Source organism: Podarcis filfolensis (genome assembly GCF_964270895.1).
Source record: "Podarcis filfolensis genome assembly, chromosome: 15".
Classification (NCBI taxonomy): domain Eukaryota; kingdom Metazoa; phylum Chordata; class Lepidosauria; order Squamata; family Lacertidae; genus Podarcis; species Podarcis filfolensis.
In genome coordinates, this window is record NC_139618.1 from 7,161,616 (window position 1) to 7,184,132 (window position 22,517).

Genomic DNA, 22,517 nt, shown 5'->3' on the forward strand with positions numbered 1-22,517 from the left:
ATTTAATAATGTGCTTATTTTTGCCTCTGGCTTTCCCAACCACTGGCGTGTGGGCCCCAAAACATTGCCCAAAAGGGAATGCGGCCCTGCCTTGCAGACACAAAGCAACCATTCAGAACCATTTGTCTATGGTGTTGATATACTCAAGCCCGAGACATGCAGTTCAGTCCCTTTTGTGGCAGTGGCCTGGATTACGAAGATGGGAGAGCTTCTTCCTTTTGTGATCTCCCTGTTGAATTGCTGCATTTAGAAGGCTGCAGTGAAGCAAGAGTTTGGCTTAAATTAGGGCGAGAAGAGCTGGCATATTTTGTTAGGCAGCATCTACCTTGATACCAGATGCCAAATGCAGTCTCCAGCCATCTCTTGTCCAGTCTTCAGGACTTTACCTGGGCCACACCCCTCACTGACCCTTCCTGTATGAATTTGTGTTTGGCCAGAAGGTGTCCTTGAACTGAGATGGTATTTCTTGCTTGCCTGGATGGAGAATGCTGCATGTGTTCTGGGCACACTCACCCTTGGTAGGTGGCCCTTGCAATGTTGCCCAGGATCGAATGTGGATGTCAGGGGCTGGAGGAATGGTGGGAGCCACCCCCCCACCTTCTCCTGAACCTTCCCAAGGGCAGAAGGAGAGTATTGATTTAGAACAGTGGTTTGCAGAGGGGCATAGTTTAGAGGGGGAAAGCTGGGAAATATTGGGTGAGGAACAGCTAGAAGAGGGAACACTAGGAGAGGGGCAGCTGGCAGATTCAGTGTCCTTGGACAGCATTCCTGACTCCCCTTCGCCTAGGACTAGACGGGCTCCGAGAGTGATAGAACAGAAAGCGCAGAGGCAACAAGATCAGATTACCAAACGTAGGAGTGACGTAGATTAATGGGGACGGAGGGGGTGAACCTTAACTAGGACCCACGCCATTTTTAGAGAGATATGCATTCATTTGTCTCTCGCTGTGATTATTAAAGAAACTATCTGGCAAGAATGCTCCCTTTCGTTTGATCTGTTTAATTACTGCCACCGGGGGAGGAATCTGATTCCCCGAAGCCTGACAGTGGCCAATAATCCAAGTGTTACTTTCAGTCTTCAGTTTTCACATCGCTTGGAACATAATCCTTTCTATCTCCCCACCCAAAACACACCATAAGGAATGCTGGTAAATGATCGCATTTGGCTAGGAACATGGGAGACAAGACAACTACCCACGAGGGAGGTGTTCTACCTGCAGTCAGAGGCAATATGCTGTGGGAAAAGTGGGATACTGGCCTGATCCAGGAAGCTCTTATGTCCTCAGGTTGTTCTCTCCTTCCCTTTTGTGTGTATTAAAAAAAAAACTTTAAACAAACAAAAACCCCTGGGATTACTGCAAACTTAACTTCTGCCCTTCCCAAAAAGAGAGAGAGAAATAATAAAGAGACCTTGTTGTTCTATGTACAAGTAGGGAACATTGCACTTAATTTCTTTTACATCCATTGGACAACATTAACTTTAATATATAAATCTCTCTGGATAGGCTGTGGGGGGGGGAGGAAAGGGAGGAGCCGGGAAATCACCGCGTTTCTCTATATACAGTTCCGTTGGCTCAGTTCGACAGCACAGGCAGCTCATCCTCCACAACCTGAAGTAACAGCCCCAATTTCACTCTCTGGTCCATTTTGGTAGAGGAATGTAACTTTTTATAAATATGATTGATCTTCAGCTTTTGCACTCTCTCCAAACTCCTCCTCAGTCCAATATCCATTTTGTTCTCACTTCTCTCGCAAAGAAATGCCCCCAGGGAAGGAAAAATACTTTCAAAATCCTTAAAAGACAGTAAGTCTTGGAAAATACTGTGGGCTGGGGGGTGTGGTGTGACAGAGACCCACAAGGATGTCATCTTTGCACCCGTTGCAAAAGTCACCGAATGTTTTGTCTTTGAAACTTCCAGCCCTCTCGCCAGGTTTGGTGGGCTCTCTTTGGTATGGCGCCAGACCTCTTGATAACCTCCTGGCCCCAGGACTCTGTCGTCACTCGCTGGCAGGATGATGAGGGGAAATAATCTCTGGTTGCTATAGGCAAAGGAAGTGAGGTATGGAGCATCACCAAGCTTGCAGCGGACACTAAAAGGGGCAGGGGTATGAGGAGAGGGAAAGAAGAGGGAGGCAGAGGTTAGAAGTCATATACCAGGAGTGGAGAACTTCAGGCCCAGGGGCTAAATTCCCCAGGCCACCCCCTCACTGGCCAGGCCTCAAGCCCTCCTTGAGTGTTCTTCCCCGGCTGGAATGTGTCATTGAACTCTGATTATGTCTCTTGCTTGTTGAGATGGGAGGACAGAGAAGGGTGTGTGTGTGTATCAGCTAGCCTACTGCACAGTGGTAATGTTTACATTCATTGCTGTGCCCACTTTTGCCTCTTGGCCTAGCCCATCACTGGCATGTGGCCCCCAGGAGGTTGCTCAGAAAGGAATGTGGCCCCTCAGGGTCAAAAGGGTTTCCCACACCTGCCACGTACAAAAAGATTATCTTGGAGAAAAGAGCATTTCTTTACATTGGAAAGGTAAAGGTAAAGGGACCCCTGACCGTTAGGTCCAGTCGCGGAAGACTCTGGGGTTGCGGCACTCATTTCGCTTTATTGGCCGAGGGAGTCGGCGTACAGCTTCTGGGTCATGTGGTCAGCATAACTAAGCCGCTTCTGACGAACCAGAGCAGCGCACGGAAACGCCATTTACCTTCCCACCGGAGCAGTACCTATTTATCTACTTGCACTTTGACGTGCTTTCGAACTGCTAGGTTGACAGGTGCAGGGACCGAGCAACGGGAGATCACCCCGTCACGGGGATTTGAACCACCAACCTTCTGATTGGCAAGTCCTAGGCTCTGTGGTTTAACCCACAGCGCCATCCGCGTCCCTTCTTTTACACTGTAGGGTGGTGTTTTGATCTTACATTTTTACTCTGTAAACCGCCATGAGATCTACAGATGAAGGGCAGTATACAATTGTTGTTGTTGTTGTTGATTTACAAATCGGTTTAGCTGGTTAGGTTAAAGTACAGAAACGGGGCGGGGCTTCAGTAGCACCTTGGACAGCTCCCTGCAGAGCTCAGCCTGGCTGATAAGAGCAGCACTCAAATGTTGCTTCAGCACCAGCCACCCTCAGACTGAGCCTGAAATAGGAGCTCCAGCTCCAGCTCCAGCTCCAGCTCCAGCTCAGTAGCTAGCTGAGATGAGCCTCTTCATTTAAAGGGGCCCACCCTGCTTTAGCACTTGCTGGCTCTGATAGAGCAGGGGAGAATGCAGTTGCACTAGGACACAGTGGTAGCCAACATGGTGCCCTCCAGATGTTGTTGGGTTTCCATCGACCATCAGCCTCAGCCAGCCTGGCCAATGGTCAAGGATAAAGAGAATTGTAATCCAGCAACCTCTGGAGGGCTATTTCTGCACTAGGGCTTCTGAGCTGGAGTCCTCCCAAGTCAGAGGAAGGCAAAGCAACCTCATTGGACTAGAGAGCTACTTGCACAATGGGGTTCACTTGTGCAAGTATTTCTGGCTTAGTAGGCACATCTGGGGATGGCACCAAGGACCATTCCACTCTGAACTTCCCTGACTTCATCCCCAATTCCTCAGTGTCCGGTAAATATGCAGCCGGCTGCATCAGTTCAAGTTTTTTGTTATGTTTTTTAAAGGGCTTTTTAAAAGGATTTTTAAAAAATCATCTTTTGTGGCTGTTATTGGAGGTTTGATTGCACATGCTACTGCTGGGGTCTTTGCTGCTTTGCTGCGGACTGCTGAACTGTATTATGATGCTGAAGGTTGGAAGATTCAGGACAAAAGAAGATACTTTTTCACCCAGAGCAAAGTTCAACTATGGGACTTGCTCCCACAGGAGGCAGTGATGGCCGCCAACTTGGATGGCTTTAAAAGAGGCCATCTGGGGTAGTTCAGTCGGTAGAGCATGAGACAATTAATCTCAGAGTTCTGGGTTTGAACCCCACCTTGGGCAAAAAAACAACTACCCCACCCTGCATTGCAGGGGGTTGGACATGGTCCCTTCCACTTTTACAGTTCTATGGTTCTATGGCTTTCAATAGATACTTGCTACAATGGCTATGTTCTGCGCCTCCACTGTCAGAGGCAGCAATGCTTCTGAATACCAATTGCTGGAAACCACAAAAGGGAAGAGTGCTGTTGAGCTCAGGTCCTGCTTGCTGGTTTCCCCACTAGCATCCGGTGGATCACTGTGAGAACAGAATGCTGGACTAGATAGGCCACTGGCTCAGTCCAGCAGGCTCTTCTTATTATATTGGATTTATTTAAATTGACTGTTTACACTGTAAATTGGATTGTATGCGCTAATGTTTGTTAACTGTTATTAATGCAAGTCACATTGAGAAGGATACACTCTGAAAGGCAGCTTAAAAATACATATATAGGTATATGCATTCCAGTATCTATCTGTACTTGGGTTTGAAATTGTTCTTGCATATGAAATTGTTTTTAATATGTTGTTACAATATGGAATTGCTTCTGATTGTTTTGTGTATGTGTATGGCAGTCATTTTGACATGTGGAGTTGCTTTAATTGTTTCGACATAATGGTAGTTTTTATTGTTGATGTTTTTGCTGTCAAATTGCTTCAAGGTATTTTTCTTGATAATGATTTTTATTAGTTTTCAATTACAGTCCAATAATAGCCTCATTATAACAAGGTATTTTTATAGGAATCAAACAAATAAATTTAATAACAATAATTTTTTTTGTATTATTTTATGTAAACCACTTAGTAATTGTTTTTGATTATGCACTGTGTGTGTGTGTGTGTGTGTGTGTGTTTGTGTGTGTGTAAAAATGGCTGAATATAAATATAAATATGGGGAAACAGCTGATTGCTGCCGATTATCCCAAACAGCTCTCTTCTAAGGATAAGCTGAGTTTTCTTTACCACCAGCACCCATGCCCACGTTTGACGGCCCCAGCGAGGCTGAGCAAGCAGCATCATGCTGGGTTTTGATTAAGAGGACGCTTCCTGAATCCAGGAGGGCTTGTTCCAACACGCAAGTATCAAAGTCAACTGGAGGGCAAGATGGAATAATCAATCAAGGACAAAGTTATGGCTGAGTGCCTGGCAGATGAATCGATAGAGCCTTGCTAAGGAAATGGTCTTCTTCCCCCAGTGGTGTGGATGCGCCTGATTGCTTGACTGATGGAGAAGGGTGGTTTCTCCGGCTCACTACAAAGGGTGGGAACCCAACAGGAGTGGCGGGCCTTGAAAATAACACTTTCGCCTTCCAGCGCAGTGTGGTAAACACTTCTCTGCAAGGCCCCATGTGGTTCCAAATCCAGACGGTTGCCACCAACCAATACGGACAACATGCTCATATGAACAAATCAGGTAGGATGGTGGAAACTGAAGATGTCCAGAAGGAACTCTCCAGACAAGGTGAACAAAAGCTCAGTGTTGTAAATTGGTGTAAACTAGAGGGGGAAATTATTTTTGTGCACACACAGATTTCACATGCTGGCTGTGATGGATCTGAACTGCTTGTGATTGAGGGATTTCTCAAAAGCATCCTTACCAAACCAGGCAAAATGTCTTGGAGGGTTATTTGTATGTTTATAGACATCCTTAGGAGTGGAATGAGGTTGTCGCATCAGGCAAAAATATCTGATGAATATTTTTAGGGGGTAATTAAACTTTAGCTAAGAGGAAAATTCTCCATGGGGGTTTCACACCCATTTCTCATTGAGCCACGTTTGGCGTTATGGTTGCTAGGCTGGTCATGATGATCAGTTAAACTAGACTTAGCCCCATTCAGCAGTCTGCCAGGGGATGGAAGTTCCAGCCAGATCAAATTCTGTGGAATCATACGACCATGTATGAGTTGGAAGGGAGCCCTGGTCATTTAGTCCAACCCCCTGCAAAGCAGGAATCTCAAAACGCAGTTCCTCCATGCATTCTGAAACCATAACGGACCCTTTCCAAATGTGCTAGAAGTTTTATTGCTGCACCACTAGGAAGTTAGGACTTAGGAACATAGGAAGCTGCCTGACACCAAGTCAGACCACTTGTCCATTTAGCTCAGTATTGTCGACACTGACTGGCAGCAGCTCTCCGGGGTTTTAGAATGGAGACATTCCCAGTTCTGTCTGGAGAGGCTCAAGATTGAACCTGGAAAGTTTCGCATGTGAAACATGTGCTCTAATCACTGAGCAATGGGCAGCCCTTTCTCAATGCACCCAACACTCAAGCAACCCTGGCTGCAAGCACCCACAGAGACTTCCATTCATCAGCCCCTTCTGAGCAACCTCCAGGAAACACTGGCCCTGTATGGGAATCCAGGCTCTCATTCTAGACATTCTTGAACCCAGCCCATTATAATAATTTTGGCACGCCTTGTTTTCTTTTAAAACGCGAAAGCTTATCTCTTGAGAAGTTCAAGGTTTTCTCCTCTAACTATCTGTTAATCGATAAAGGCTGAATATTTCCCACGGTCTGCAAAGCTGCCTTTAAAGCAGGAGAAAAGAGGACCTTTTGTTAGAACTCCTCGCTAAATGGCTCAGGCCATTTACAGCAAAATGGACTGGTTAGGGGATTTTTATTTTATTTTTCGGAGGAGGGGTGCACTAACGTGTCTGCAAAGGTTTCATAAAAAGAGGAGGTGTAAGGGCCGGGCTATCCTTTCCTGACTTCAAATCCCACCCCTGAGGCACTAGGCACAACAAGGTTCTTCCTCAGACCCTCCAAGTGCTAACACATTGTTAGGTCCTTCCTCATCTTATCAGGCTCCAGCCCCTAACTGCAGGGCTCGCCTCCCTCAGGAGATGTGGCAACTCTAGTTGTATAGGAGTGTTGTCAGCTAGGAGGCTGGCAGAACCCCAGCTCATATCGGGCTGTGCTCTGAATCTGTGGCTTTGTTTGGCGTACCAGTTTCCACAAAGAAGACTTGGCTGATCATTATTTACCTGTTTACTGGAAGACATATTGGTTAACGAACTGATGCTGCTGGTATCCGTGACCACCATGGCTGAAGGGAACCGGGATGTGTGGGAATACTGAGGGGGTTCCTGCTTGTGCGCGTACACTGTGGAGGGAAACGACAACAGCACTTCTGTCATGTGAGGCAGTGGGGAAGACAGGCAGCCCTTTTAGCGTGCAACTACAGTATAAACAGGCTCACCCCATCAATGGAGAAAGACTCACTCCAAGAGACGATGACTCTCATATCATTAGTTGGGGGTTTTATTTTATGGAGTTTTAAAATTTGTTAGAAATGGAAGCGGGAGCACAAATTACACTTATTGGTCCCCCATCCAGAACAGAAACCAATCGAGTGAATGCAGTTGGTATTTGCTGTTGTTTTCAGCTTGGAAACTGAATAGTTACATAATGATTACGTAAATTTCCACCACAGCAGACAGCGAGGCAAATAATGTAATATGGGGAGCTGAACCGCAGCGGAATAGATACAGTGCTGCATGCAATAAATATGGGTCAGAACAGAAATCAATTCCATCTTATGCCCCTAACGTAGTGCCCCTGCCATCCCTTATCCTTGGAACAAACCAGTGACAGAACTGAAGCTAAGAAAGGCTGAGTGGCCCCAACATCACTCTGTAAGCTCTGAAGCCGAATGAGGATTTGAAACCAGGTCTAACTACTACACCACAGTGCCCCTTCTTCCCTGTTTTCGCTTCTCAGTCTGCTGTCCAGGCCCCTCCAACTCTCCCGCCTTAGGGTTCTTTATTTTAAACTGGACTTGGACCAGGCAGGGCTGTGTTCTGTAAAAAGCAAGGCAAACCCTACTTTCGCTAAGGCAGTGATTCACCGATTCTGGTTTTTTTTCTGGGAAACTGGCAACCAGGAAGGAGATTCAACATTTTAAAATTCTGGCCCCTGTAGCAACTGCTCCTCCCAACAATACAGACAGACAGCACCTCGGCCACATCTGCATCATACATTTAAAGCCCTCCTGTAGCACTTTAAAGCATCATGGCTTCCCCCAAGGAATCCTGGGAAGTGTAGTCCACTAAGGATGCTGAGAGTTCTTAGGGACTCTCTTCTTTCCCTCAGGGAGCTGCTATCTCCCAGAGCAGTTTAACAATCAATCCCTCTTCCCCAAGGAACTCCCAGAATCCTGTGGGGGGAGCCATGGCTGTGAAGGCGATATAATACCTCTTTAAATGTATGGTGGAGACGTGGGCACAATTAGTCGCTCTTTTCACCTTGGGAAATACCTGACAAGATCCTTACTGTGTGAATTCTGCAGCTGCGTCACCATGAAGGGCTGCTGTGCCATAGGGTTGGGTGATTGCTGCATGATGGGCTGCTGGTGGGGGCTGTGCAGCTGCTGGGAGAACTGGACGGGCTGCAGGGCTGCCAGGCTGCTGGCCACACTGTTGATGACGGGGATGCTCTGTGCTTGGGAACTGTTTAGGCCTGGGAGAGAGAAGGGAAGAGGGGGAAAGGGGAAACAAATTAGACAGGGTGAGGAATCTGGGCTCTTGCAGTTTTCTGCATGTCCGGAATGTAATCCACAGTGCAAAGGTATATGAGTCTCATCCGCTGCTGTTCCCACTTTGCTTCTGGCTCTGACCACCACTGTCACGCAATTCCTACAAGGGAATGCTTCCTTGAGCTGGAAAAGGTCCCTCAGATTATTGCTAACATACACCAATTACCTTCCTGCCTTGATTCACACACGGTGGTACAGTGGTACCTCTGGTTGTGGACAAGATCTGTTCTGGAGCTCCATTTGGATCCTGAGATTTCCGCAACCGGAGGTGCCTGTTCTGCACATGCGCACGGTGCAATAGAGCACTACTGCGCATGCACGTGCAGTGAAACCCGGAAATATACTTCCGGGTTTGCCGCGTATGTATCCCGAAGGATATGTAACAAGAGGGGCACGTAAGTCGAGGTACCACTGTATAAAATTTCTAGAAATTCTTAATGAAAGTCTCGAAAGCTTTACTCAGAGTAAAAAAAGGTAAAGATAAAGGTGTACTCAGAGTAAACCCAATCAGATCAGTAGACCTAAGTTAGCTATGTTCATGAATGGGTTTACTCTGTGTACGACTAACATTTAATGCAATCCACAGCTAGCCAAAAAACGCCTTCCTTCCTTCCAGTCTTCAAAGCTCACTTTTTTCTATGAAGTCTCTGGCCCAACCCCTTCACCAACACGTGCTCTGCTGCAGACACCTAATGTGGTGCTTCCCATACGAATGATGGACTACATTTCCCATCATCCATTCCCATTGGCTATGCTGGCTGAGGCAGATGGGAGCTGCAGTCCAACAACATCTGGTGGGTACCATGTTGGCTATACCTATTCTACTGTACCTAAGCTTAAGTATGTGTAACTGAAATAACAACATGTTATTTCCATGTTCACACCTGTTTCCATTTTCCTCAGTTCTTCTCCCATTGTTGAACTTTGGGCTGTAAGATCCTCAGGGGAGAGACCTGTCTCCTGCTCCCTCTAAAATGCCCTTCACACTGATGGCATATCATATAAATATGAAAGAAAGATACAGTCTTCCAGTCCAGCAGAAAAGCACTTACTTTGTGTGATAGCCATGACACCTGATAACGGCGCCATGATGAGGTTCTGGGACTGCTGTGGATTATGATGGGAAAAGCTGTGGATGTTCGTGAGAGTACTGACCGGGGGAAGTCCACCTCCTGGCGCCGTAATCTGCCAAGAAAGGAAGAAGGAGCAATTCAAAACTGAGGAATGGACAGTCAGCCAAACAGCTCTAGCTCCACTGAGTATCTCATACAGGCAGAAAGTCAGGATATAAAAGTTACAAATAAGTAAGATTGTGTACAGAGGTTTGTGATGCAGCCTTTACTACTGTTGTATGTCCTTTTGGAAATTTTTTGTTGTTTTACCTCAGAATTCCCAGAGATACTTACTTTGAGCAGAGGCCTTCCAATTCGCCTCAGATTTTCCTTTGGGGGAAACCCAGTAGCACCTGAGATTTTTATATATTTACTATTACTTTTACATCCGTCTTCTCCAAGGGACAAAACACCGTTTACCACAGCCTCATTTTATGCTCACAACCCTTGTCCGGCTAAGAGACGGCATTTGGCCAACGGTCGCTCAGGGAGCTTCATGGCCAAGTGGAGATTTGAACCCGGTGCTCCCAGGTCCTAAGTCCAACACACTTACCACAACACCACACATGCTCTTCCCTGGTCCTAAATGATTTTGCTATTCTTATCTCAAAAGTCCTTCAACATTCCTACAGGCGTCATCACCTGGCCTTCCAAAAACTGGCCTCACATTTCATGGGAGGGGGGCAACATTATTTGTAGAGTGCCGTGTGAGCCTGGCTACGGTAGTCAATAAACGACTTTCTGGACGGACGGCCAGGTTGTCTCAGAAGAGAACTATGCATCCCTGGCCAAGGGAGAGAAAGCAACTATAAAAACCACCCAGTGTGACATGAATCAGTCAAGCTAGGCCAAGGAAAATAACCCCACAAGGTGAATTTCTAGAATATTCTCACACGTCTGGTACTGAAAGCTGGCATTGCCCAAACAAAGAGGGGAAATAAGTGTTATAATACCAGGAACCGGGGGCTCGGGAACAAGGGGCTAAGAAAGGGCAAAAACGCTTCAGAGGTTGAACTGTGGATATTTCGAACGGTTTTCAAGATGGCAGTCATTACACTTTGGGCAGGAAGGTCCATTTGCCTGGCCCCATGGCAACGGCATCATTGCCTGTGCTAAAGTTTGCATTCTCCTCATGGGGGTCATTGGCCAGGCAGCCGACCTCAGTGAGGACATGCCGTCCAACACACTTAACACACTCATTCTGGCCACACACTGAGCAGAAGATCAAGTGATAGGCCTATCTAGTGATAGGTGAGCAGCCTTTCAAGCCTGGTGTCATAAGAGGGGCATCCTTGGGCAGCTATTGCCACTGCCCGGGGCTCTCTTTTCCGGTGCACAGAGGCATGCTTGGCAGCTGCCACTATAAATTACCCACAGTTACTGCCTCTCAACCTGAAGTTATTAAGTATATGTTAAGTATACCTGAAGGACCGTCTCCACCCCCATCATTCTGCCCGGACGCTGAGGTCCAGTGCCGAGGGCCTTCTGGCGGTTCCCTCATTGCGAGAAGCAAAGCTATAGGGAACCAGGCAGAGGGCCTTCTTGGTAGTGGCACCTGCCCTGTGGAACGCCCTCCCATCAGATGTCAAAGAGATAAACAACTATCTGACATTCAGAAGACATCTGAAGGCAGCCCTGTTCAGGGAAGTTTTTAATACGTGACATTTTAGTGTATTTTTGGTCTTTGTTGGAAGCCACCAAGAGTGGCTGGGGAAACCCAGCCAGATGGGCGGGGTACAAATAATAAATTATTATTATTATTATTATTATTATTATTATTATTATTATTATTATAACCTAACATGACTAGCAGGGTTGTTATGAGGTTAAAAATGGGGAGGACCTTGTACTCCATCTTGAGCTCCTTGGAGGAAAGATGGGGTATCAATATAATTAAATAAATAACAAGTAAGGCTGGAGTTTGCCCTCCTCCTTGAGGAACTTCTAATAAACCTATGAGGCAACCTAGGGAAGGAATGGGGGAGTAAACTGGCTAGTGTTTTCATTTTTAATGAGAAACTACCTAATTTGCACTTTGCAGACCCAATTGAAATGCAAGTGTCCTTCAAAAATGGCACGTCTCTGAATTTTTGTGATGCAGCTCTCCAACCAACCAAAAATGCATACTTAGGTGAAAGTGTGCATAAAGATGCATGCGTTAGTGAAATTAACATAGAAAAAATGCATTAGATTATGAGATCTGGCTTGCAGAAATGGTTATATTAGTCAAAACTGCATACAAATATGTATTTATTGGGGGGGGGGAATTGCACTAAATTGCTGGAAATTTTCATGAAGATTTTTTTTTAAAAAATAGTAAATTGCTGCAGAGATGTAAAGAAACCAAACACTATATAGATTTGTCCATTTCTTCCTTACAGTCCACCAGGAACACTGATGGATTGAAAGCAACTTACAGAGGGCATATCTACTAAGGCTTTCAGCGCTCTCTGATCATACATTATAAGAAGGGGGGGGGACTTCCTTCAACTCAGGACACAATTCCTTGTATGCTTACCTTGAGGAAGGAGAAATTCCTCAAGTCCAGGTCGCCTCAGTCAGGCATGCATGTGATACAAAAAAACCACCCCATTTACACAAACCATTTAATGCATCAGCAAATCTTGAAAAAGCGATTAGGGACAGAAAAATATATGAATTAATAAGGACAGGGGAGGGGAGTCACCTGACCAGGAAAGAATTCGACCCCATGGTCACAAAGAAAACTTGCAGAGACACTCTCCAGCTTTATGACCCTGAGTGCAGAGTCATAAAAGACTGACTGCACACCCAGAGATCAGACTAACATATGTCGGGAATTAAAACATTGGCAAAATGCCTAGGCAAATTCCAATACAGATTCTGATTTTTACCTGATGGGGCTAGGAGACAGATTTCATTTGATTTTATTTATTTGAAGGATGTATAATAATATAATTTGACGATCATGCACCAGAAAGCACTCACAACATACATCAAAACAGAAATCCCAAGTCTAAATGAAAGGCAGCATAAAACCATTTTATATATCAATATGGTAATAATTCTATAAGCCTACAAAATGGAAAAGAAGTAAATCTGTAGCATAATAACTAAATTTCATCTAGACACCCACCAACCTGCACAAAAGCTCAGCTCCTGCCTATATCTAGCAGAAGAGAACCTTTGTAGCACCACCTCTTTAGACCTGCCTTGGTTCTGCTCGGTTGGCTACTAGAGGGTTTAAAAAAGGTTCCCCACCTCTGCTTAGATAAAAAGTACAGTGGTACCTTGGTTTGCGAACTTAATCCGTTCCGGAAGTCCGTTCTTAAACCAAAGCTTTCTTAAACCAAGGCTTGTTTTCCCATAGCAGCGGGCGACTCAATTTACAAATGGAACACACTCAATAGGAAGCGAAACATGTTCTTATTCCAAGGCAAAGTTCACAAACCAAAACACCTACTTCCGAGTTTGCAGCATTCTTAATCCAAGTTGTTCATAAACTAAGCTGTTCTTAAACCAAGGAACCACTGTAGTTCTTAAAGGCTCCAAGGGATTTTGAAAAACATGCTGTGTTTTAACTAGTTTCACAGGGCAATCACAACCTAAATCTGTCCCAGTTCTAATCAGGGGGCCCAGTACCTTGCATTAAGAGTTTCCACGTAACACATAAACATGATACAGCACAGTTTAAATGCTACCTATACACACACAGATTGGCCAGTGCCCATGTCATCGCTAGGAAATCACCCATACCCCCAATCTCAGGTTAGTTTTGAAGGATTTTGTTTAAGAAAACACTTTCAGATTCTAATTACATCATGAAGGGATGGTTCAATATGCAAACTCTGCTTTTGAAAACAATCAACACACAAACACACACACACACACACACACACCCTTCCCCAAAAAGGCAGAGTCCACCTGAAACATGGCAGAGGGAGAAAGACCAACAGGTGCCTTTCATTTGTCAAGGAGGGACAAAGCTGGGATCAGCCAATGGCCAAGAAGTCTGCCCTGAGCTCTCTTTTTATACAATGTCTTCTTGAGATAGAGAGCTCACCCTGCCATTATTGTGTTGTCATTATTTCCATCTCTATTGGAAAAAAACAGTGGCCTGGTTCACAAGTAACACTAAACCATGCCTAATGATAACCATAGTTAATGAACCATAGATTTGAAGCATCTGGCAGACAATTACTTAAACCATGGGGGTTTTTTTATGCCACAGATTTGTTAGAAGCATTAGCAACAGCAGCCAAGCTTTGAGAGTGGCTTGAATTTTTTGCCGCTCTTCACTTACAGTGACGGTTCCTTAATCATAATTAAGAAGGAGGTTTGCTTGTAATGTTAAGCCATGGTTAATGTTAACCAAGGCTAATAAACCAACTGCAAACCTTAGTTATCCATCTTTAACCATAGTTAACAAGCCATAGTTCAACTGCTTAGCTGGGTTCACACATAACACCATGCCATAGTTTAATAAACCATAGTTTACTGTTACATACGAACCAGGCCATTATTACTTTTGCTAACATATGTTGGCCTGAATGTAGATAGTCATAGGGGTTAAAAGAGAAAGGGATCATGGGAGTTTGCTAAATGACTTCAGTGGGGCTGGAATGATTGAAGGTGGTGTGTGTGTGTGTGTTTTAATCAAATGGAATGTCATCAACAGCGAAGAGCAAACAATGATCCACCCCACCGTTCCAATTTAGCAGGCATTCAATCAATACCCTGAGAACGGCTCTGTGTCACATTTATTGGCGGGTTTCAAAGCCTGTGTCACTACCTGTTGCCAGGGAAAAGGTAAGGTCAGCATGATGACTTTTCCCTCAGTGTACTCAGGCTTTCCCTCTTCCCGTCCCTACAAATGCCTCATTGTTTTAACACAGATCTTGTGCAAAAAAACACACACGCACACACAAACCCCCAGAGTTTTCAAAAAAAATGAAAAAGAGAAAGTTTTGTTTGTTTTGCTTGCTAGGCCATCTTATCTTATCAGTCCCTGAGCTACAATAGGGCAGGTGTGCTCACCATTTTGCCGTCCGGTGGGAGCAGGCTGTGGCTGTGGCCTGGGTCCAAACCGGCTGGAGACACTTGCTGTAGGGCAGCCTGGCTGGTGGTCACCATGGAGCTGTTGCCATGGTGACTAATGGCGGAGGAGGAAGTGACTTCATTGCTCCCTGGTTGGCTGTAGCGGACTCCTGGGGAGAAGAGAATTCAAATAGTTTCAGGCATGTTATTTATTTGTTTTAAAGGCATTTATATGCTGCTTCACCATTAGCACTTTCTAAGCGGTGTACATTTGATAATAAAAAAAACCATATAGGGAATAAAACAACTTAAAAGATCACCATAAAACCCACACAGAAACCTGGATGCTACCTTAAAATGCCTCCTGGAATCAGAGAGTATTTAGGATTGTTCAGAGATTACACTGGGCACAGATACAAGCTGTGCAAGTGTGTGGGTGAAAGTGTGCAGGTGTGTTGCTTTCTACAGCTGAGATTTTGTGTACACGGAGTCTGTGTGCATGTTGAACATGACACGTTAATAACTATACAAGTGTACAGCTCAGCCGTTTTGTGTCCACAAAAGAGCTGTTCACACATTTTGACAGGACGCAGGCATAGGTTGTCTCTGCACAAGTACACGTTTTGGTGTGAAAGTGTATGCGTGTTCACTTGTACAGCTCACCTGTTGTGTACATGCGTGCAAAGACTGTACACTGTTTTAACAGGACATGCAAATTATTGTACAGCTCCACTATCTGTATCACACAGGCAAGCAGGTTGTACATTTGTTGGATGTAATGTGTGAACACCCCTTTTGTCATTCACGTGCAGTTCAGCAAGGAGGGCTCCTGTCTCATCTCAAGTCAGAGGGAGGGAGCTGCACAGGCCTGGGCCCACAACACTGAATGTATGGAGGACCACCAACAGAGACTCCCCCCCCCCCGAATCAAGTGACTGGACATATAAGGAATCAGGCAGTCATTGAGATGTCCTGCATCCAAGCTGGTAAGGTCCTACACTGACTGGCAGAGACTCTCCAGGGTTTCAGGTATGGGTCTCTCCCAGCCCTACCTGGAGATGCCAGGGGATGAACCTGGGACCTTCTGCATGCCAAGCAGATGCTCTGCCACTGAGCTGTGATCCTTCCCTATACAGTCTTATCTCGGAAGTCGAACGCCTTGCGAGTTGAACATTTTGGCTCCCAAATGCTGCAGACCTGGAAGTGAGTGTTCCGGTTTGCGAATGTTCTTTGGAGCCTGAATGTCCAACACAGCTTCCTGCAGCCAATCGGAAGCCGCGCCTTGGTTTCCAAACATTTTGGAAGTCAAACGGTCTTCCAGAACGGATTCCGTTCGGCTTCCGAGGTACCACTGTACATCCTTCCCATATACCAGATGTGTGTCCAACAATACACACCAGCAGCTGTGAGAAAAACAGACAGCTCGTCTTGTTAAACAAGGAGCAGTTGGAAGGTATGAAATGATTCACCGTCGGCGTGTTTAAGTTTTTTATATATACAATGTTCAAAACCTTCAGCCATGGGATACACTGGAAGGCACACAGAGCAGATCAGAAATAATTAACTGAGGAAGCCAGCTGGGAAACAAAATCCCTTTTATCAGTCCTGGGGCTCAAGAGGTAATTTGTTATGCACCGTCATGCGCCACAAACCAAAAGCATTGTTGGAAGGCCAGCCGCTGGAGGAAGATAAAGCCCAGGCAGCACCTGGGCAGCTAAAGTGACCACAGTGGACCTGGTAAAGGAGGAATCAGTGGCAGAACCCATGCTTTGCCTGCAGAAGGTCTCGGGTTCAAATCCTAGCATAAAAAAATAAGAGCCAACTGGATCAGGCCAGCAGCCCATCTCTCAGCCTAACCTGCCTCACAGGGTTGTGAGGATGAAATAGGAGGAAGAGAGTCATGTACACCACCTTGAACTCCTTTGAAGAAAAGGTGGTGTATAAAAGCAATAAATATTTTTAAGGGGGACTCAAGGGTACCCAGTACTGGCACCTCTCTCTTTTTTTGTTACTTCATGGTGAGTACCGGCACCTATTTTTCTAGTGGGGAAAAGCACGGAATAAATGCAAACACAAACGTGGGTGTGCATGCTGCAAAAAGCTTGTGGCGTAAGCAGCACCCGATCCCACAATAAAAGTTCCGTCTGGAAGAGCCCTTTGTCCATCTAGCTCAGTACTGTTGACTCTGACTGGCAGCAGCAGCAGCTCTCATGCAAGTCTTTCTCATTACCTGCCAGCTTATTCTTTTAATTGGTGAGGCCACCAGGGCTTCAGCCTGGGAACTTCTGCATGTGAGACATGACCAGTCCAAGGTCCCTTCCCAAGATTTGCACTCCAGATGAGACTCGAACTCAGCCCCACCACTGCCCTGAGGTCTACTTCTGAATAGGCAGCATAAGCTAAAGCAGGGGTACCCAACATGGTGCCTTTCAGAGGTTATTGGAACACCCCACCCATCATCACAGACCATGGACCGTGCAGGCTGAAGATGATGTGAGTTGTGGTCCAGCAACATTCTAGAGGGTTGTTGACTCCTGAGCCAACAGATTACTTCACTGAAACCCAGTAGCCAGTTGACCAATGCAGGAAACAGGATTCTGAATTAGATGGATATTTGATGCAATTTTGCAGAGAAAACCATGTGGATGTATCTGCTATCTGGATATATACACTGACCCAGTCAAGCCGTGCAACTCCATTGAGTTGACCTCAACCCAGAATATATCTACCCACCATACATTTAAAGCACATGTTCTCTGCCCACAAAGAATCCTGGGAACTGTAGTTTGCCGAGGGTGCTGGGAACCGTGAAAGGCAATCTACGGTTCCCAGAATTCTTCGGCAGAAGGAATCTGCTTTAAATGTATGGCGTGTGGATGTTGCGACCCATACAGACCCCATGCCACAGATGCAGAAAGTGTTTGAGAGGCCTTTTTCTCGAGATGTGTTTGGCACCCTATATTTTCCCCATCCCTGATAATGGAAGAATGCTCTTTTGACAAATGGACCTTTGCCAGCGCAAGTGGATGCCCCAGACATGAACAGGGTAAACATTGCTCAACCTGAAGCGCTGTACACCCGCATTCTTCGACTGTATTCCTAACCTCATGCAAAGGGTGCCCAGGCTCGGGCCAGATCAGAAAGCCTGAAACATTGTTTGAACAATGGGAGGGAAGATAATTAGAACAAAGAGAGCTGAGTTTGAGGGACAGGGGTTTGTTTTTTCTTAATTGAAACGTAAATAACACCGATTCCTTCATTACCTCCTCCCCTCCACAATCCGCATGGATTTTGCAATTTTAAAAGGAGAATCAGTTTCTGCTTAGGAAAGTTAACTCCAAGGTGAAAAATCCCGTTAAGAGATAATCAAAGCTTTATGGGACATTCTATGTATTTTATTGCATTAATACATAATACAATTAAATAATGCCAAGCATATTAAGGTGCCTGTATATTTGGAGTTCTGGAAATTCTTTTGCTGATTCTCTTCCACTTCCCCACACACTTTTTGGGCCCCCAAATCCTAAAATTTCTAGTTACAGACCGGTGGTTACAGTTTATACAGGGTCTTCCTGCAGAATGGATTTCTTTTTAAGCACTGCAGAAACCAAGTACAAATATGCTTTTTCTGATCATGTTCTCTGGTCCTCCCCTATCATTGGGCAGTGAGGAGAACTGCTTCAAGCAGAAGATGCTAGGAGACGGCATTAGCAACCCCCTGGCTGTACCCTTCTGCTGGAGGACAAGGCTGAGTGTGTGCACGCCATGTGGTCTGTCCCTGCACCGCCATAACTAGCCTGCTCTCCTAAGGAGCAGTGGGGAACACTCTCCCATTGCCTGGAACTAGGGCTGAAGCGAGGCTCAACTCCCAGTCCACCCAGCTTCTGCAATGGTGCCATCTTGTATTTCACCTCAGGAAGAGAAATACCGTATTTTTTGCACCATAACACTCACTTTTTTCCTCCTAGAAAGTAAGGGGAAATGTCTGTGCATGTTATGGAGGGAATGCCTACGGGTGGCGGGGGGATCTGCTGCAGTCGTGAGCAGAGGATCCATGGTTCCCCTTCCTTCCCTCCTCCATGGCTCGCTTTGAAACAGAAAAGCGGGAGAAGAGTCGCTGAGTGGGGAGGAGAGAGGGACAGAGAGCCTGCTTGCTTTAAAGGAGCAAAGTGGGAGAGGAGAGGAGAGGAGAGGAGCCGCTTACACGAGTGTAAGCGGCTCCTGTCCGGTTGGCTCCTTTAAAGCAAGCAGGCTCTCTGTCCCTCTCTCCTCCCCACTCAGCTCGCTAAATAGCATTATTAGCAGCATCCTTCTCCACACACCCCATGCGTGCTCCTTGTCCCTTGAGTGCTTTTCCTTCCCTCCCCACTTAAAACGTGTTTACAAAGCATGGATCCACATGGATCCTCAGGATTTTTGCATTGGGCTACTCCAAACTCACTGTCAGATCACATGTCTGTGGCCACAGCATGAACCACAAAAATCATACATCCACTGTTTCGTTTAGAATATTTTTTTTTCTTGTTTTCCTCCTCTAAAAACTACGTGCGTGTTATGGTCTGGTGCATGTTATAGAGCGAAAAATACGGGTACTTCAAGCTGACCCTGCCTGCGGCGATGGCAAGAACATCAGGAGAGCCCTGCTAGGTCAGACCAAAGGCCTATGTAGTTCAGCAACCTTGCTCTTGGAGGCATATGGGGTTGGACTAGATGACCCTCATGGTCCCTTCCAACTCTACATTTCTAGGATTCTGTGAAAATGCAGTTGCAGTGTATGGCAAAACTGACATGAATTTTATTGTCATGTGTGGTTTTTAATTGGTTGGCAAGTCGTTTTGGGGGGGATGTGCTTTGGTGGTACAGCAGCATAACATACCAAAACAAGGAAACAAACAACAACACTTCTTACCTGCCTATTGCTATTATCATTAATAATAGTTCATATACCACAGTTTCCCACTTGTCTTGTGCTTTCTAGGCATGAGTCTTAAGTGGTTAAGCCTTTGACTTGCTGCTTTCCCCTAGAAAACCAGCTCTTTAGGACCTAAATCAGAGCAAATGCCAATCTGGAGAAAACCCAATGACATTTGTTCCCATTCAGGGCTGTGTGGATGAGCCCAAACTCACAAATGATAAAACAGTGAAGTCATTGAAAAACAATTCCAATAAAGATGCAGACTGGAAAGATCTCTACTTAAGAAGCTTGTTTGGGACCAGGTGGTCCCAGGATGGGCTGCAACAATTTAACAGTACAATATTATAACAGTTAATGATGGATTAACCGACATTACAGATTACAAGGAAGACAACAGGAAGTCTCCTAATTAGGGCTGGCCGATACCTGGATTTCAACATCATGATATATCACCAGCCAAACATTGTGATATCACGATGTCTGAAATAAGGGTGGAGTTATATGGCAGGCTTCACGGTTCTTCCTCCATTGTGATTTTTGCATAACACACACACACACCATGATTTATGATATATTGCCAGGTCAAAAATTATGAAACCAATATCATTATATGACTTCAAAGCTGGTTTTGGATGATAACACCGCCCGGCCCGAATACACATCATGATTTGCGATATACTGCCAGGTCAAAAATTATGAAATGGATATGACAATATGGACTTCAAACTGGTTTTGGACGATATATCAATATATTGCCCAGTCCTACTCCTGATCTCCCTTGCCTGTCTTCTCTCTGTATGTGTGTGTGGAGTCAAAGTCCAGGGCAAAGTGTTGTGCCTTCAACAAACTAAGACTACACAGTGAAGGTGCTGGGTACACCTTTGTGGGGAGGGAATTCTCCCCAATTCAGGGGCTGCCACAAATAATGCCCTCTCCTGGGCAGACCCCCCCCAAAAAAATCTGATGGTGAAGGAACTGCCAAGAGGACCCCCCTCGGCTGATCTTATCACCTGAGATGGTCTATAGGGAAGGAGGTGGTTTCTTAAATATATTTGAGGCTCAAGTTATTCAGGGCTTTAAATGCTAATATGAGCACTTTGAACTGGCCCTGGAAATGAAATGGCAGCAACCAACATGATATCCCTGGCTTGGAATAAATGAAAAAATATTGAGAATCCTCAGCAGCTCGCCTGGAAGGTAAAGATTCCCTGGCTTCTGAATGTCTTGGGATAATATATTGCACGAAGGATATTGTCTGTGGTTTATGGAAAACCTGGGCGAGACAGGCATTGAAAAGCCCAGCCCATTGTTCGCCCTCTTCCCTTGCCACAGCGTGAGGCTCTTGTGGCATGGAGAGGTTTCATTCTTCCCGGAGCTCCCTCTGCCATTAGTTCTCAGCAGCAAAGCCTGATAGAAAAACCACCTCTGCGTGACTGCGCCTTGCTTCATAAAGATGGCTTTGGTAGAGGAGCAGACGGAATATAAAAGTCTTGTTTATGGGACCTGAACTATTGTTTCCGACTCCAGGTTGCAGAGCCCATCAAATGCCTTTATTGGCTGCTTCATGTTTTCCTGCCCAAGCACAGAAAATATCGGTTTCCTAACCACATTGGCTTGTTTGGTGAAACTTTCCAAAACAGATCCCATCTCAAATTGCACATTGTGGGTAGGTGGGGGGGAAATATTTCCTTTCGGGTTCCTCCAGACGTCCTTTTTATCGAACACTCATGATGATTTGAGCTTATGATAGCATCTGGCACACAATCCCACTTCCAACACTGTATGTACCTGCAAAAGTTTTGGGGCAGTCACACTGCTTCATTTTCAGTGGTTCGTAACCCGTAACTTCCCGATGGAATCCCAAACCCATTTTTATGCCACCATGTCCTGGTTTATTTTTGTTCTACTTTTGTTCCAGTATAGCCCCTTGAGACAGTGTTCATAGAAAAGCACCACAGAATAAAGTAAAGCAGAATAAATCAACCACTAATGCACTATTTCTGTGTCAACACCATGTTGCAGAACAGACCCACAATAAAACACCCATCTGGAGAGGCCCTTTGTCTGTTCTGGATCCATTGCCTATAAATTTAACTTGGATGACCTTGAATTCTAGTATTATGGGAGAGGGAGAAAAGGTTCGCTCTCCATGCCATCATAATTTCATAAAACCTCACCTTAACCATTCTCCCCTACCCACAAACAAGAAAGCCCCAGATGCATTGTCTTTTCCTCCTATGGGAGGTATTCCACGTACACAGGTCCTATTGCCTTTTTCTGCCCCTTTCCAACTTTTTCAGCTTGCCTGGTGCTTTTATTACATATCTTTAGGTGCCAGGCGAAAACATTCTCTTTAACCAGGCCTTGGGCTCATTCTATATACTTTTAAATGTGTTTGTGGGAGTGGGGGTTATAGGTTTGTTCTTGTTTTTATCATGTGTGTTTTCATTTTGTATTATTATTATTTTTGTGAACTGCCCTGTGATCTTTGGGTGAAGGGCTGTATACCAATTTAATAAATTTATTACCACTGTAGCTCAGCGGTAGAGAGCATCTGCTTTGCATACAGAAGGTCCCAGGTTCACTCCCCAATAGCATCTCCAAGCAAGACTAGGAATGTCCCTGGCCTTGGAAGAACTGCTGCCAGTCAGTGTAGACAATACTGAGCTAGATGGATGACGGTCTGACACAGTATAAGGCAGGTTCCTCTGCTCCTAACCATATTCAAGTACAGTGGTACCTCTAGTTGTGTTCACCTCCAGTTACGTATCCTTCGGGATATGTATGTGGCAAACCCAGAAGTATTTTTCTGAGTTTTGCCTCGTGTGCAAGCGCAGAAGTGCTCTACGCGCCGTGTGCATGCTCAGAAGCGCCACCTCCAGTTGCGAATTCCTTGGGATGTGACCGTAGTTCCAGAACAGATCCCATTCACAACCAGAGGTACCACTGTATTCCAGATCAGGGCATGCCATATACAGTGGTACCTCGGGTTAC

General features: G+C 45.5%; 1 protein-coding gene across 4 annotated transcripts in view; it reads right to left on the reverse strand.

Moving 5' to 3' along the window:
• Positions 1-1,449: 1,449 nt before the first annotated feature.
• HNF1B (HNF1 homeobox B) overlaps positions 1,450-22,517 on the reverse strand; it is a 60,203-nt gene continuing 39,135 nt past the window's right edge. For 2 of the 4 annotated variants that reach the window (XM_083587722.1, XM_083587724.1), the window contains exons 5-9: positions 14,609-14,778; positions 9,533-9,665; positions 8,219-8,404; positions 6,931-7,049; positions 1,450-2,091 (exon numbers count right to left, since the gene is read on the reverse strand). In XM_083587722.1, the coding sequence (XP_083443848.1) occupies positions 2,071-2,091; positions 6,931-7,049; positions 8,219-8,404; positions 9,533-9,665; positions 14,609-14,778 (629 nt within the window). In that variant the 3' untranslated portion in view covers positions 1,450-2,070. Of the gene's footprint in view, positions 2,092-6,930; positions 7,050-8,202; positions 8,405-9,532; positions 9,666-14,608; positions 14,779-22,517 lie in introns of all 4 variants that reach the window. The other 2 variants (XM_083587725.1, XM_083587723.1) reach the window with 1 other exon arrangement.